At 41.0% G+C, this 17,257-nt stretch overlaps 3 protein-coding genes across 3 annotated transcripts; all 3 read right to left on the minus strand.

Annotated features, from left to right (window-relative positions):
• Nucleotides 1-1,364: 1,364 nt before the first annotated feature.
• On the minus strand, nucleotides 1,365-3,764 carry LOC120043377 (protocadherin alpha-3-like). Its single transcript, XM_038987989.1, has one exon. It carries the CDS (start codon nucleotides 3,762-3,764, stop codon nucleotides 1,365-1,367), a length of 2,400 nt encoding a protein of 799 aa, XP_038843917.1.
• Nucleotides 3,765-4,131: 367 nt separating this feature from the next.
• Nucleotides 4,132-7,075, minus strand: LOC120043393 (protocadherin alpha-3-like). Its single transcript, XM_038987990.1, has 2 exons — nucleotides 4,703-7,075; nucleotides 4,132-4,146 (listed from the first exon to the last, which is right to left on the minus strand). Exons 1-2 carry the CDS (start codon nucleotides 7,073-7,075, stop codon nucleotides 4,132-4,134), a joined length of 2,388 nt encoding a protein of 795 aa, XP_038843918.1.
• A 3,540-nt stretch (nucleotides 7,076-10,615) lies between these two features.
• Nucleotides 10,616-13,012, minus strand: LOC120043409 (protocadherin alpha-8-like). Its single transcript, XM_038987994.1, has one exon. It carries the CDS (start codon nucleotides 13,010-13,012, stop codon nucleotides 10,616-10,618), a length of 2,397 nt encoding a protein of 798 aa, XP_038843922.1.
• Nucleotides 13,013-17,257: the final 4,245 nt, after the last annotated feature.

Raw genomic sequence — 17,257 nt, forward strand, 5'->3', positions numbered from 1 at the left:
GCTGAAAATTGGATTATTGTCATTTATATCCATAACGTTTACCACTATCTGTAACGTCCCTGATCGAGGAGGGTTTCCTCCATCAACAGCAGTCAGTGTCAGCTGGATCACAGCCTGTTTCTCTCGGTCTAAAGCTTTCTTTAGCACTAATTCCGCAGACACACTCTGCTCTCCACCGCTCTGTACATCAAGAGAGAAGTGTTCATTTGGACTCAGCTTGTAGCTGTTTACCGAGTTACTACCAACATCTGGATCTTTTGCAATGGGTAAGAGGAATTTGTCTCCTAAAATAGCAATCTCTGTAATATTCATTGTAAGTATATTACCTGAGAAAAATGGTGCGTTGTCATTTGTATCCAAAATCTCTATCTCGATCCGGTAAAGACTATGCGGGTTTTGTGCTAGGGCCTCTAAATTTAAGGCACAAGTCTTGCTCGTCACACATAGGTCTTCTCGATTGATTCTCTCGATCACAAACAGAGCACCAGTCTTAACATTTACATCAAAATACTTCTTGTTAGATCCGGCTACAATCTGAAACATACGAGACTCCAATTCCTGAACATTGAAATTGAGGTCCTTGGCTATATTCCCAACAACGGTTCCCTTGTTCACCTCCTCTGAGACAGAATAGACAATCTGACTGGATGATAAATTCCAGAAACAAAGAAGAAGCAGAATCCGAATCAAAATACATGCATGGAGAAAGAGGCCCATCGTTATCCACGGTTCAGTTGTTAGTGCCAAACATCGATAATTAGATTCTGAAACTAGTGTTATCTACCATAAAAACATGAGACATAAAACGGCCAAAACGCAGTGAGAATGCTTTCTTGTATAAAACACAAACAGAGTGCGATGTATCCTGGACCTGTACAAAGCCCTCCCAGCTCATGACAAGCCATAGAGGGAGGGGCACCAGACTGAGAAACAACCTTCATATCCATGGTCTGCAGCGACACGGTGTGACATGAAACGTGTGTTATTAAAAACCACCAGCGACCCAGTTATGTCGCTGTCCACCCCAGTGGTGCTGAAGTCAAAAGAAAAGTGTTTCTTAAACGAGCTGTCTTTTTTGACCTACAAATAACCATAACATTTACACCAAATGAACCCCAAATTATGACAATATTGTTTGAACAAAGTGATTCATATCCAGAAGGCAGAAAAGTTAAACAAGGTAGGCCTAACTCTATTCAACAACATAAGGTACCCCTACATGACCTTGTCAAAAGGCGCATTGAACGAAACAACAACATGCTGAGACATGAGGATTTCCTGCTCAAAACTAATTATATAAAACAAGAGACATATTATCGACTTAAAAATAGCATTTTGGTCAATAGATGGTACATAGTATGCTTTTATAATGAAAAGGTAATTACCTTCTCTGTGCTCGGAAGCGTTTGTGTCCTTTGGAAAGTGTCCCCTCCATTAATACTGATCAGCTCACCATCAACAGGTGGAAACTGCGTGGGGAAAACTACTACGTCACTCTTCATTGTGTCAGAGCTGAAACACACGTCATACTGCTGAGTAGATTTGGAGTAAGACCAGCTCCCGTCAGGGTGTGTAGTGATCATTGGGGCGCTGCACCTGCTGAAACTGCCGTCTGTCCTGTGGCATTTTACAACTATTAAACTGATGAGGCTCAGTAGAAATATCACTGATAATGACACAATGGCGACGAGCAGATACAGATTTAAATCAGAGAAACTCTCCTCCTTTACAGGCAGATGTCTGAAAGATGTCTGCATGTCACCTGAACTTTCAACGGCCACAACATCAACAGACACAGTCGCAGACAGGGAAGGTTCTCCATTATCAGACACCAGAATGACCAACGGGTGAGTTTTTAAGTCATTGTCACTCATGCGTCTCTTAGTCCGTATTTCTCCGTTGTTGTTTCCTATTCTGAATAGATTTGTCCCCTTTGGTTCAGAGATGTGATAAGAAAGCAGCGCATTGTAACCAGAGTCGGCGTCTACAGCCCTGATCTTGGCCACAAAGTATCCCGCTTCAGCAGAATAAGGAATGTTCTCAGAATTAACGGAGCCGTGATCAGAATATGGCGGGAGAATCACAGGACTGTTGTCATTCTCATCCTGGATAAAAACGTTGACAGTGACGTTGCTGCTTAGTGGAGGAACGCCAGAATCTGTGGCCTGAACTTGAAATTGTAACTTTTTTACTTCTTCATAGTTAAAAGACTGCATGCTGTTTATTTCACCAGTTATAGAGTTAATGTTGACAATTGACAAGGGCGATATATTATCACTTTTACTTTCCGATAGAGAATATAATACACGCGCGTTTTCCATTTCATCTGGATCATAAGCACTTACACTAACTATCAGACCTCCCACTGGACTATTCTCCTTTAAATACATGTTAATAAGATGTTCTGGAAAACGGGGTGGGTTGTCATTCACATCAGAAATGTATAGAGTAACAACACTGGTGCTGGAGAGAGGTGGGGTCCCCTCGTCCATAGCAATAATACTGATGTTGTACTGAGAACATTTCTCTCTGTCCAGAGGCCCATCCACAACTAAAGAGTAGTGATTTTTATAAGAAAACTGCAGTTGGAAAGGAACAGTATCACTTATCTGACAATTCACAATTCCATTTTTACCCCCATCTTTATCTGAGAGCATTACTAAAGCAACAGCAGCGCCAGACTTGGCATCCTCTCTTACTGTGCTCATGAGTGATGTTATTGCTATCTCTGGAGCATTGTCATTTATATCGACTACTTCCACCAACACTTTACAATGTGTCGTTTTTGGAGGTTGGCCTTGGTCTGCAGCCTGGACTCGTAACTCAATCCCAACGTTTTCTTCATAATCGACATTACCTTTCACTGATACATCCCCAGTATATGGGTCAATAGCAAATATACTAGATCCTTTTGCATTCCTGTTACCAACAAAATAGTAAAGAATGTCACTGTTGATACCCTCATCCAAGTCTGATGCTGTGAGAGTTATTATTTTGGTTCCATTTAAAACATTCTCCTCAACTTTGACTTTGTAAAGAGGTTTGCTGAAAATTGGAGTATTGTCATTAGTATCAAATACATGTACTGTGATCTGTAGTGTCCCAGATCTGGGAGGGTTTCCTCCATCAACAGCAGTTAGTATGAGCTTCATCACAGCCTGTTTCTCTCGGTCTAAAGCCTTCTGTAACACTAACTCAGCAGACAAACTCTGCTCTCCACCGCTCTGTACATCCAAATAAAAATATTCATTTGGACTTAGCTTGTAGGTTTTCATAGAGTTACTGCCCCCATCCGCATCCTCAGCCACTGGCAGAAGAAATCGCTCTCCCGCAGCAGCGTTTTCAGAAATATTTAATGTCAGAGAATTTTCAATGAAACAAGGTACATTGTCATTTTTATCCAAAATGTCTATTTCAACACGAAAAACATTTAAAGGATTGTGCGCAATGGCCTGCACATTCAAAGAACACTTCACATTGGTCTCACAAAGCTCCTCACGGTCGATTATCTCATTCACGAACAGAACACCAGTTCTTGGATTTACATCAAAATACTTCTTGTTGGATCCGGATACAATCTGAAACATACGTAACTCCAGTTCCTGAACGTTGAGATTGAGATCCTTGGCTATATTCCCAACAAAGGTTCCCTTGTTCAACTCCTCTAAAACAGAATAGACAATCTGACCGGAAGATATATCCCATAAGCAAATAAACAGCACAATCCGAATCCAAAAATATCCACAATGCACGGAATGGTCCATCCTTATACACAGACCTTCTGATTCTTCTGTGAGTTGTTTATGATAGATTTCTAATATTGCTAAGCAACGTTTTTATATAAGAACAATCTCTCTATTAGTATACAACGGTTGTGTCTACATACAGGCCTATCTCGAGTGCGTTCTCGTCTCAACAACTCTCTTGACTGTACCTGCCTCATCAGTGGAAGTGAGGAGAGGAAGGAGGAGCCCCATATAGTTATCAACTGAATATAATCACGGTCTACAGCGACACCAAGTGCTTTTACTCTGCTCTTAAAATGAATACATTTACATTTACATTTAAGTCATTTAGCAGACGCTCTTATCCAGAGCGACTTACAAATACAGATGTGATTGCTTTAGTTATTCAAGATGTTGGTATCTATCAGAAGAGTTCATATAAAAAAAGACCATCCAATGAACAACGCTTTGCATGATCAACTCAAATGTAATTTATTGCTTAGCCCTAAATCTGACAAACAGCTGATGACCAGTAGCCGAACTCAATGGCTAAATCTTCTGTGGTGTGCATATACATTTAAATAACTTGACCAGTTACTGCGTCAACCATAAACCATTAAAAACTACACTCATTTGACAGATCCACAAAATTATCTGATATAGGAGAATATGAAACAACTTTCCTGCAATCTAATTGAGAAAACGTGAGCAAGAATGAAACTGACACAAATCAAAGCAAGAAGCCATATGTCGCTGTCCCTGGTGCTGAATTGTAACGCTACATTCTGCATCAATTTAGAGGAGAATTTAAAAAAAAATACCTATCCTAAACCGTACCCATACAATTGGAACAGTCTATGTAAATTACAATAAATCTCGGGAATTTGACAAATATAATGTGCACACAAGATAATAATGCTAATAAAATAAATCAAGACGTGACAAAAACATCCCATATCATGAACAGTTCTCCTTACCTTCTCTGAGCTCGGAAGCGTTCTTGTTCTTTGAAAAGTGTCTCCTCCATTAATACTGATCAGCTCACCATCAGCAGGTGGAAACGGCGTGGGGAAAACTACTACGTCACTCTTCATTGTGTCAGAGCTGAAACACACGTCATACTGCTGAGTAGATTTGGAGTAAGACCAGCTCCCGTCAGGGTGTGTAGTGATCATTGGGGCGCTGCACCTGCTGAAACTGCCGTCTGTCCTGTGGCATTTTACAACTATTAAACTGACGAGGCTCAGTAGAAATATCACTGATACTGACACAATGGCGACGAGCAGATACAGATTTAAATCTGAGAAACTCTCCTCCTTTACAGGCAGTTGCCTGAAAGATGTCTGCATGTCACCTGAACTTTCAACGACCACAACATCAACAGACACAGTCGCAGACAGGGAAGGTTCTCCATTATCAGACACCAGAATGACCAACGGGTGAGTTTTTAAGTCATTGTCACTCATGCGTCTCTTAGTCCGTATTTCTCCGTTGCTGGTTCCTATTCTGAATAGATTGGTCCCCTTTGGTTCAGAGATGTGATAAGAAAGCAGCGCATTATATCCAGAGTCGGCGTCTACAGCCCTGATCTTGGCCACAAAGTATCCCGCTTCAGCAGAATAAGGAATGTTCTCAGAATTAACGGAGCCGTGGTCAGAATAGGGCGGGAGAATCACAGGACTGTTGTCATTCTCATCCTGGATAAAAACGTTGACAGTGACGTTGCTGCTTAGTGGAGGAACACCAGAGTCTGTGGCCTGAACTTGGAACTGGAACTGTTTTACTTCTTCATAGTTAAATGACTGCATGCTATATATCTCACCAGTTAAAGAGTTTATGTTTATCATCGTAGACATTGGAAGGTTGTTGCTAGTTTCTGGCATTGAATATGTAACTTGAGCATTGCCATTGACGTCGGGGTCAATTGCAGTCAAGCTTGCAATTAAATCTCTCGCAGGACTATTCTCCTTTAGAAACATGTTTATTGTGGGTTCTGAAAAGTGAGGTGGGTTGTCATTCACATCAGAGATGTCTACTGTTATAACACTGGTACTGGAGCGAGGAGGTGTTCCCTCATCTTTAGCAATGATGGTGACATTGCACTGCGATGCGCTCTCTCTGTCCAGAGGTCGACCCACTACTACAGAATAATAGTTCTTATAAGTAGAGATAAGTTTAAAGGGAACTTCTCCGACTATGGCACACAAAACACGTCCATTTTTACCTCCATCTTTATCTAATGCATTTATAGATGCGACAACAGTGCCAATTGGAGAGTCCTCTTTCACTGCGCCCATGTGTGATGTTACAGCTATCTCAGGGGCATTGTCATTCTCATCAAGCACTTCAACCAAGACTTTACACTGCGTGCTTCGAGGAGGGACGCCTCTGTCCTTAGCCTGTACACGGATCTCAAATGCTGTACTTTCCTCGTAGTCTATTTTGCCTTTAGAGGCGATAACTCCCGACTTCGGATCAATGGAGAATATTTCAGCATGTTTTGCATCTCCCTTTGCCGTTAAGGAATACATTATATCTCCGTTTACACCCTCATCAAAATCAGTCGCATTTAAAATAAGAATTGTCGTTCCACTTGGGACATTCTCAGGAATCTGAACTTTGTAGAGTTGTTTGCTGAAAGATGGGGAATTATCGTTTACATCAATAATGTTGACAATAATCTGTAATGTCCCGGATCTAGTTGGTTTTCCTCCATCAATGGCAGTCAGCACAAGCTTGATAACAGCCTGTTTCTCTCGGTCTAAAGCTTTCCGTAGCACCAACTCAGCAGACACCTGCTCTCCACCGCTCTGTACATCCAGAGAGAAGTGTTCATTTGGGCTCAGCTTGTAGGCTTTCACCAAGTTACTGCCAACATCCATGTCCTGGGCTTCAGGCAGAGAAAATCTCTCTCCTGGAGAGGCATACTCAGTAATATTAAAAATATGAACTGTCTCTCGGAATGATGGTGCATTGTCGTTTATGTCTAAAATATTGATTTCTATGCGGTGGAGATGTGTTGGACCTTTCAAAATGGCTTCAACGTTTACAAAACATTTTACTGAATTCTGACACAGCATCTCCCTGTCGATTATTTCATTGACATACAGAAGCCCAGTCTTCCGGTTTACGTCAAAATACCTCTTATTCGATCCAGTTACAATCTCAACTCCTCTCGATTCCAGATCTTGAACATTTAGATTGAGATCTTTGGCTATATTTCCAACAACTGTGCCTTTATCCACCTCCTCTGACACCATGTAGACGATCTGTCCTGAAGACAATCCACATGAACAAAGCAATACAAAACACTGTATCCAAACATGTATTCTACGGTCACACAAATCCATCGCTGCTCAGTTCCTTGACACTGTAATCCAGATTAATCCCAAACTGATCAAATTTGTAGGCCTAGGAGAAATCCGCGACATTCCACCCAGCCGATTTATCTGTGCTGCAAGGTATTCCAATGTGTTCTTAAACAAAGCCTCACTACTATGCTAGCCTAGATCTACACACCCTGTAGCAAAGGATAGGAGGAGCCCTGGCTTTCTAAATCAGGTGCATTTCTATCGTGGACAATAGCGTCTCCCAGCGTCGAAACACAATAATGGTAACCCATTGCTGAACAGAAAAAATGTAAAAACACTTCAATGTGAAAATAATAGTTACAGCCTGTGGGTCTTTCTATGTCCCTCTGTGTACCCTCTGTGACTTCTAGGAAGATTTGAAATCACTTAAGCCCTAAAAGTCCTTTTCACCATCATTGTAAAGCATTCGTTATTTTGTTGCTTTGACAAAGTCATTTCTGGAGATTATTATTTATTTCATGTGATTAGTGATTCAGTTTAAGGAGAAATAAACCTGACTCTCATTTTAAGGTCAACCCTGTTACGTGAACTGAACTCATATTTTAATATAGTGAAACTACATTTTTTTAACCTTCACACTACCAACATATTTTACATACCAACTGGGGTCATTTTCACCCCAAGAAGAAACAAATAAAAAAAGCAACAATTAGTCAAATATAAACTGAATTATTTTCAAAACATAATTAGATGTGTAAATAAAGTTATCAGAAATAAATAAAAAATAACCAAAACAGACAGATATTTTAGCAAAATTAGAGTTAATTTGCATAATAATTTGCATACTTTTTTCCAAAGTACAATAAAATCCATATAAGTACTAAAAAGCTGATTGACCATCATTTGATTGTAGTATCACTTCGTTTTTAGAATTTTTAAGTAAATACTAATTAATGTGGTAAAAATGACTGCCATTTAAAGGGGTGGTACACAAAAATGTGAAATACACTTAATTTTATTGACAAAAGGTGATTAATTAATTGATTCTGAGAGGCAATGACTAAAAATATGGCTTAGTTTCCTTTATCTACTTACCCCACAGCAAGCATTACATTGCTGCTAGCGAAACAATAGGAGTGGTAGGGCCTAAGGCAGTACGCTTAAAAAATAATGCCCAAATACTCAAAGTCACTTCAAACCAAATGTTATAGCAACCCAAATGCCATAAGTTCCACATATATAATATTGTAGGAACACTGATATTTACAGTGCCTTCAGAAAGTATTCAGACCCCTTGACCTTTCCACATTTTGTTTACGTTACAGCCTTATTCTAAAATTGATGAAATAAAAAAATTCCTCAGCAATCTAAGCACAATACCCCATAATGACAAAGCAAAAACAGGTTTTTAGACATTTTTGCAAATGTATTCAAAACAAAAAACAGAAATACCTTATTTACATACGTATTCAGAAACAGGTGCATCCTGTTTCCATTGACCATCCATAAGATGTTTCTACAATTTGATTGGAGTCCACCTGTGGTAAATCCAATTGATTGGACATGATTTAGAAAGGCACACGCCTGTCTATATAAGGTCCCACAGTTGACAGTGCATGTTAGAGCAAAAACCAAGCCGAGGTCGAAGGAATTGTCCGTAGAGCTCTGAGACAGGATTGTGTCGAGGCACAGATCTGGGGAAGGGTACCAAAACATTTCTGCAGCATTTACTGTCCCCAAGAACACAGTGGCCTCCATCATTCTTAAATGGAACAAGTTTGGAGCCACAAAGACACTTCCTAGAGCTGGCCGCCCGGCCAAAATGAGCAATCGGGGGAGAAGGGCCTTGGTCAGGGAGGTGATCAAAAACCCGATGGTCACTTTGACAAAGCTCCAGATTTCCTCTGTGGAGATGGGAGAACCTTCCAGAAGGACATCTCTGCAGAACTCCACCAATTAGGCCTTTATGGTAGTGGTCAGACGGAAGCCACTCCTCAGTAAAAGGCACATGCATGACAGCCTGCTTGGAGTTTGCCAAAAGACACCTAAAGACTCTCAAACCATGAGAAACAAGATTGGACTGATAAAGCCAAGATTTAACTATTTGGCATGAATAGTGTCATGTCTGGAGGCAACCTGCCACCATCCCTATGGTGAAGCATGGTCGTGGCAGCATCATGTTGTGTGGATGTTTTTCAGCGGCAGGGATTGAGAGACTAGTCAGGATCGAGGCAAAGAGGAACGGAGCAAAGTACAGAGAGATCATTGATGAAAACCTGCACCAGATCGCTCAGGACCTCAGACTGGGGCGGATGTTCACCTTCCAACAAGACAACGACCCTAAGCACACAGCCAAGACAATGCAGGAGTGGCTTCGGGGCAAATGTCTCTGAATGTCCTTGAGTGGCCCAGCCAGAGCCCGGACTTGAACTCGATCAAACATCTCTGGAGAGACCTGAAAATAGCTGTGCAGCGATGCTCCCCATCCAACCTGACAGAGCTTGAGAAGAGAAGAATGGGAGAAACTCCCCAAATACAGGTGTGCCAAGCTTGTAGCGTCATACCCAAAAAGACTCCAGGCTATGATAAAAAAAAAAATCCTCTAAGGTCAAAATGACCCCAGTCGGCAGTATGAGGGTTAAATAATATTTTCAAAAGAAATATTGAACATCTAATAGTAAAATCCTAGCTTAAAAGCAGGTGAGCTGATTCTACTATTTTTGGCCATTTTCTGATGTTTTGTGGTGGGAAACTGAGCGGTCAAGCATAACACGTCAAGCCTGTCACCCGCAGCTAGACAAGCTAGAAATGTTTCAACAATATAAATATTTTTGTGAAGCTTGCATTTAATTGCCCCTCCCTGTTCCACACAGCAACCTTCCATTCCCCCTGTCACAGGGGAATTTATGGCTGATTTAAGTTGAAATCGCCAACCATGTTACCTTATTTGGCACTTAGTAGGCACTTACTATCGTCTTTTTTTCATTCTTTTTTTTTAACCTCTTGAGACGGAAAACCTGTTTTTATGAAGTTGACCATGTGGTATTTATACCAAAATGTTAAAAATATCTGAAATAAAACGTTTTTTTCCCCACCAAGTTAGACTACCGAAAAGGAAGTCAATAGTTCCTGATAGCCACTCTGGCACAGGTGGGATTGCAAAAGTTAATATACACGTGCAAAACAAACCACTGTCCAAAATTGGATCTTTCCAAAGTTGGATCATTTGCCCTTTAATTAGCAGTAAAGATATGACATACCATTAATCCTTACAGGCAAACTACCTTAGGCGCAATCCATACCTCCAATGTTTAAACGATGAGCACGGTAGTATGCTCTCCATGCCTACATCCATTCTCACTGGTGACCTGTCTGCATATATAGCCTACAAGTTACCAGTGACCCATGACCCGACATACCCATGACCCTCTAATGTACAAAGTGGAAAGTGGAATATACAAAGACAGACAACCACAACACAACAACCACATTGTCTATCGAAATGGAATTTAAACTGTTTCAAAACAACATTTGTAGAAAAATATACAATAGGCTAATATAGAATTAGACATAATAAAGTTATCGGCATACCTTATCTGTGTTGGGAAGCGTTCGTGTCCTTTGAAAAGTGTCTCCTCCATTAATACTGATCAACTCACCATCAGCAGGTGGAAACGGCGTGGGGAAAACTACTACGTCACTCTTCATTGTGTCAGAGCTGAAACACACGTCATACTGCTGAGTAGATTTGGAGTAAGACCAGCTCCCGTCAGGGTGGGTAGTGATCATTGGGGCGCTGCACCTGCTGAAACTGCCGTCTGTCCTGTGGCATTTTACAACTATTAAACTGATCAGGCTCAGTAGAAATATCACTGATAATGACACAATGGCTACGAGCAGATACAGATTTAAATCAGAGAAACTCTCCTCCTTTACAGGCAGATGTCTGAAAGATGTCTGTGTGTCACCTGTACTTTCAACGACCACAACATCAACAGACACAGTCGCAGACAGGGAAGGTTCTCCATTATCAGACACCAGAATGACCAACGGGTGAGTTTTTAAGTCATTGTCACTCATGCGTCTCTTAGTCCGTATTTCTCCGTTGTTGGTTCCTATTCTGAATAGATTGGTCCCCTTTGGTTCAGAGATGTGATAAGAAAGCAGCGCATTATATCCAGAGTCGGCGTCTACAGCCCTGATCTTGGCCACAAAGTATCCCGCTTCAGCAGAATAAGGAATGTTCTCAGAATTAACGGAGCCGTGGTCAGAATAGGGCGGGAGAATCACAGGACTGTTGTCATTCTCATCCAGGATAAAAACGTTGACAGTGACGTTGCTGCTTAGTGGAGGAACACCAGAGTCTGTGGCCTGAACTTGGAACTGGAACTTTTTCACTTCTTCATAGTTCACTGACTGCATGCTATATATCTCACCTGTGGCATAATTCACATTGACAGGTGTCTGCGAAGCTGTAGGCCTATTTCTGGGCTCTAGTAAATTATATGTTATCTGAGCGTTTGCTTTTGAATCTGGATCCAGCGCAGTCACAGAATATATCACAGATCTTGCTGGACTATTTTCTTTTAAGAACACGTTAACAGAGGGTTCTGGAAAGCGTGGCGTATTGTCATTGACATCAGAAACATGGACAGTAATAATGCTAGTACTGGACAGAGGAGGGGTCCCTTCATCTCTGGCTATGATTGTGACATTATACTGAGAGTTGATTTCCCTGTCCAGCGTTTCTCCAAGGACCATGGAGTAGTATTTACCCTGAGATGACTCCAATAGAAACGGCGAGACACCAGATATGGTACAATGCACATTCCCGTTTTTACCGCCATCCTTATCAATAATCGTGATTAGCGCAATTGCCGTACCCTTCTTTGCGTCCTCTCTCACATTCTCCAAAAGCGATGAGAGTTTGATGTCCGGGGCATTATCGTTTACGTCAACTACCTCTACCAACACTTTGCAATGTGAGGCCAGAGGTGAGTGGCCTCGGTCCTGGGCTTCTACACGAATCTCATACGCACTGGTCACCTCATAATCTAAAGGTCCCGCTACTGTCATTTCCCCATTGCTCTGATTGATTGCAAATGTACCATAACCCCCCTTTTGTCCTTGTTTGCTGAACAAATACATTATTTCACCGTTCAAGCCTTCATCTAGGTCTGTTGCATTAAGCCTTAGAAAAGCAGTGCCAATTGGCGCAGTCTCTAAGACTTTTGCCTTATACAGGGCTTTGGAAAACACTGGCGCATTATCGTTTGCATCGAGTATGATGACAATGATTTCTGTACTCCCTGATCTGGGAGGCTTTCCTCCATCAATAGCGGTCAGTGTTAGCTTGATCACAGGCTGTTTCTCTCGGTCTAAAGCTTGATTTAGAATTAACTCTGCTGATGGACCACTATCAGCCTCAGTGTGTATGTCTAGATTGAAAAAGGCATTTGTGGAGAGTTTATATGCGTCAATAGAGTTGCTCCCTACATCCATATCGTCAGCTGTAGACAGAGGAAATCTTGCTCCAGGTGAAGTATGCTCAGAAATACGAATAATCTGGGATTTCACAGGAAATTGTGGTGCGTTGTCGTTTATGTCTAGTATATTTACTTCAACATTGTACATTCGTAAAGGATTATTAACAATAACCTCCAAGCTTTCAGTACAAACAAGGCTGTTGGGACAAAGCTTCTCTCGGTCTATGGCTTCGCTAACGAAGAGAACGCCAGTTTTCAAATTGACCTCAAAATGTTTCTTATATGATCCAGATTCAATCTGAATCCTGCGTGCCTCCAGTTCAATCAGTTTTAGATTTAAATCCTTAGCCAAATTCCCAACAAATGTCCCCGGTTTTACCTCCTCGGAAATAGAATAGGTAATTTGTCTAGAAACAGAATCCCGAAAACAAAGCAACAGCCAAAATATATTCACAATCCAACCCCACTCACGGTTCTCGAGTACAGCCATTGTTATATAATCCTTTTTAGAATGTAATCCATAGAATGTGACGGAGAACAAAGAGAACCCAAGTAAAGCAATGGATTTTTTTTTTTTTTAAGAAAGAGAAACATAATCCTCATATGTCCGTGCGCCACCTCATTAAGATTTCACTGACAGTCGGCAATGAGTGGGATGTTTGCTATTGTGCCAGGATCTAGGTGGAGTTCAAGAGTAAATTGGTCTTGCTGGTAGACACTGACACCGTGTGAATAAGAACTGGTCCGACATAAGAGCGTACATGCAAGAAAACCGTAAACTCAAAAACTGGCATAGACTAGAAAGGGAAGACAGAAAAGCATTTCTGCACAACAAATCACTGTAAATTCGCATGAAAGGGGAAATTATGAGGTATAATAAACTAATTGGCACATAGCCTAGTGAAAGATAAGTGTCCAGGGCTGAAATAGATTTCTATAACTCTCAGGGAAATATAGGCTACAGTAAAATGTGTTATGCAATGATTGTACCCTAACACAATTCACTTGATATTTGAGACGTTCTCACTTTAATGTCCTAAATAAATGTCTAGTGGCTATGAACTGTAAAAAATCTGTGGAAGAGAAAGAGGAAATAAAATATGACTAATGAAAATGAAGAACCCACCCAGAAAACGTCTTAAATAAAGAAACCACTCTGAGTTACGCGGGAATCGGAATTCAGAACCATAGACAGCTCCTGGTTCCAGAGATCTGTAAATAACGACGAGATGTCTCTGCCCTAACAATGGGAGTCGTTGTCCCAAAGCAGCCCAGCCTCACATTCAATTCGCGCATATATGTACAAAATGTATTTCAGCAGATTTCGTGCGTTTTTGTGCATTTTTGGGGTGGTTCAATTCGTTTGAAAATACACGAATTTCTGTGCTACTTAAATCGTGCGAAAATACACGAATTTCTGTGCTACTTAATTCGTGCGAAAAGACACGAATTTAACCAGTAGGCGATACACAAGCCGTTGCAACAACCATAGACGCGATCGCCTGTATTTATTTATTTTACGTTATGAATATATAGATATTTTGTCTTTTTTTAACCATTTAACCATAAGAGGTTATATATATATATTGTCTTTATTTAATCCCTATTAAAACATTGTGGTTTTATGCCTATATGTACTGTTTTCGATTTTTCTGAACAGACTTTTCAGGATAGAATGAATGTAAGCAATGCATGGTGTTTTATTCGGTTGTAGTTCCATGTATTTCCATGTATTTCTTAAAAAATAAACGTGTAAACCATTTTTATTGAACAGAATGTAACTGAAAATACAATGGCAGCCTTGCCATTGTCCATCAATAACAAAACATTTTTTTTTCGTATAACATTTGGGGAAACGTATGCAGTCATTGTAGTCTTACATTTTGTTGGCCAACCAAAATTACCAAAACGTTAACCCGTAATAAGGCTAGGGTGGCTGAGTGTAAATACATGGCTCTGAGTGTAAGCACCTTTTCACTAGAAACGTTCTTGTGTTCAAATTACCGTCAGTGCGAAATAGCTAGAAAGCTTTCGTATTTCCACTTGGCTGCACCTACGGTTACGATAACGATAAATCAAGTGCAATACCTGCGTCGACCTGTGTCGAGCAGCAAAACACCGGAAAGCTTCTAGCCTACCGGAAAGTTACAAGAAGAACAAGAATAGTTACCTCATCCGGTCATGTGACACTCTGGATGCCCCCTAAAAGCAATTTCAACCGTTTTGAAAAATGACGCCTGGTAACCCCAAAAAAATACCAGGTGCATGAAAAGTTTGGACTTAGAATATTTTTTGAAAACCTCCATAAATCACTCAGGCCATTGACTCGAGAAGAAAAAACATAAAATATTTTCCAGAAGAAAAAACAGAATATTTTTTGAAAACCTCCATAAATCACTCAGGCCAGCACCCATTGATTTGGGGCGGTAGTATAGCGCTCCCAGAGCGGGTATGGAAGTCTGGATCCCCCCTAAAAGCATTTAAGGCTCTGTGTGTCTTTAAACACCATACTTTTTCACTCCATCCTTGCTGTGTGTGTGTGTGTGTGTGTGTGTGTGTGTGTGTGTGTGTGTGTGTGTGTGTGTGTGTGTGTGTGTGTGTGTGTGTGTGTGTGTGTGTGTGTGTGTGTGTGTGTGTGTGTGTGAGAGAGAGCTTTTCTTTGACATCTGTTTAGCGAAATTACTGATTTACAGTTCATGAAGGTTGACCGATTCACACATTTAAAGTTTTGGAAAGATCTGACTTTTTTAAACCTTCGAAACAGCACCTATGACCCCATTTTAAGGCATTTCCGGTTGGCACAGGAAGCTATAAGTAAATACATATCCTGATCGGGGTATGCTTTTACAGAATCCTGAGTTTTAAGTCTATACGTTAAGAACTGACTGATTTACACAGGGTTGAATGCACTATATATCACAAACTGCTGGTTGGGTATGGCAAACACTTTTAGGGTGATTTTATCACTTCCGGTTGCTCCAGGAAGCTTAGAATCAACACAGGTAGACCTCATAGTGGCTTGATGGATTGTCATTGAAGACAGGTTCATAAGACATTCATAACCCACATAGGCTTCAGGTTGAATTTAGGGGTGCAGGCAATGTGTTCCTATGGGGTGAGATGTCATTGTAAACTGTTTGATGTAAACACCTTCTTTTAACTGTTAAGGGTTAATGCCACACGGTCAATGTTAGGCTTGCACAGAGACCTTAGGAACGTTCCTGAGGTCAAATTGTGCTTCTAAACCTTAACAGTTCTCTCTCTGTCTCCCAAAAGCAAAAGACTTGAAATGTAGGTCAAGGGTCATCTTCTTGTCACTGTCGCTGCGCTCAGACCGAGCAAGCTACGGTCAAGCGGGGCATCTCGTTGAACTCGGCACGGCTATGGTGATGTCATTTTTAGTGGTGATTTCAGAATGCTATTTTGGTGGTTTTTCACTGTTGAAACATATTGCAAATGCACAAAAGTCAACTAGCAAGTCAGTGTCCATCAGCCAATTAGATATTTTCAGACACCAAACTGATACCATCTGACTCCAAACTCACTTTTTCCAACTCGTTTAGAAGCCAACTATCACATATTTAGGAGCAGGCCCAAAATTCACAGCGCCTTCCATTTAAACCATAATAAAACAAATAATACGTAGTTATGTTCTAGCTGCGGGTCCAGTTTTCACATTATGTTTAGCCCTATGTGAGGCGACCTCGAATCCCAAGTTTCGGCTCGATAGGTCATTCGGTGCCCGAGCAAAACCTTAATTGGTGCTGAAATTCCACTTTTTTCCATGCCTTGCTACGGGGTCCTTGAATGAGCTATCGGACAGAAATGTCGGGGTCCGTCTCTATGGGCCGAGCCGGTTTCAATGCACCTAGTCTTGCAACTCTGGGACTTTTCTAAATGTCACCATTTTGTAATGCTCAAAATGAATTGAAGTCAATGCAAATGCACCGAGGCTTTTTATCGGTCCGAGAACCTTCTAGAGCCACATAACTCACCGTGCTTAATCGACCTGAGCTCTAGAACAGGTTTGTAAAGTTTCAGAACTCTAGGTCTGACGGTTCTTTAAAAGTTCAAACAAAAGTAACTATTGCAGGCACTGTCTGCCTCTAAGCCCCTCAGTGTGTCACTCCATCCTTTCTGCGTGGGTGTGTAAATTTTTCCTTGAAATCTGATGGGATGAATGACTGATTTACAGTTCATGAAGGTTGCCTATTCACATATATTAAGTTTTGGAAAGATTTGACTTTTTTAACCCTTCGAAACAGCCCTTTTGACACCAATTATGGCACTTCCGGTTGGCACAGGAAGCTGAAAGTAAACACATATCCTCATTGGAGTGGGCTTTTACAGAATCCTGAGTTTTAAGTCTATACGTTAAGAACTAACTGATTTACATAGGGTTGAATGCACTATTTCTCTCAAACTGCAGGTTGGGTATGGCAAACACTTTTAGGGTGATTTAAAATCGAATCTTTAGAATCGACACAGGTAGACCTCATAGTGGCCTGATGGATTGTCATCGAAGACAGGTTCATAAGGCATTATTAACCCACATAGGCTTCAGGTTGAATTTAGGGGAGCAGGAAATGTATTCCTATGGGGAGACATGTCATTGTAAACTGTTTGATGTAAACACCTTTTAACTATTAAGGGTTAATGCCACACGGTCAATGTTAGGCTTGCACAGATCGGGAGGACCTTAGGAACGTTCCTGAGGTCAAATTGTGCTTCTAAC

The sequence above is a fragment of the Salvelinus namaycush genome, chromosome 3, assembly GCF_016432855.1.
Source record: "Salvelinus namaycush isolate Seneca chromosome 3, SaNama_1.0, whole genome shotgun sequence".
Lineage (NCBI taxonomy): Eukaryota > Metazoa > Chordata > Actinopteri > Salmoniformes > Salmonidae > Salvelinus > Salvelinus namaycush.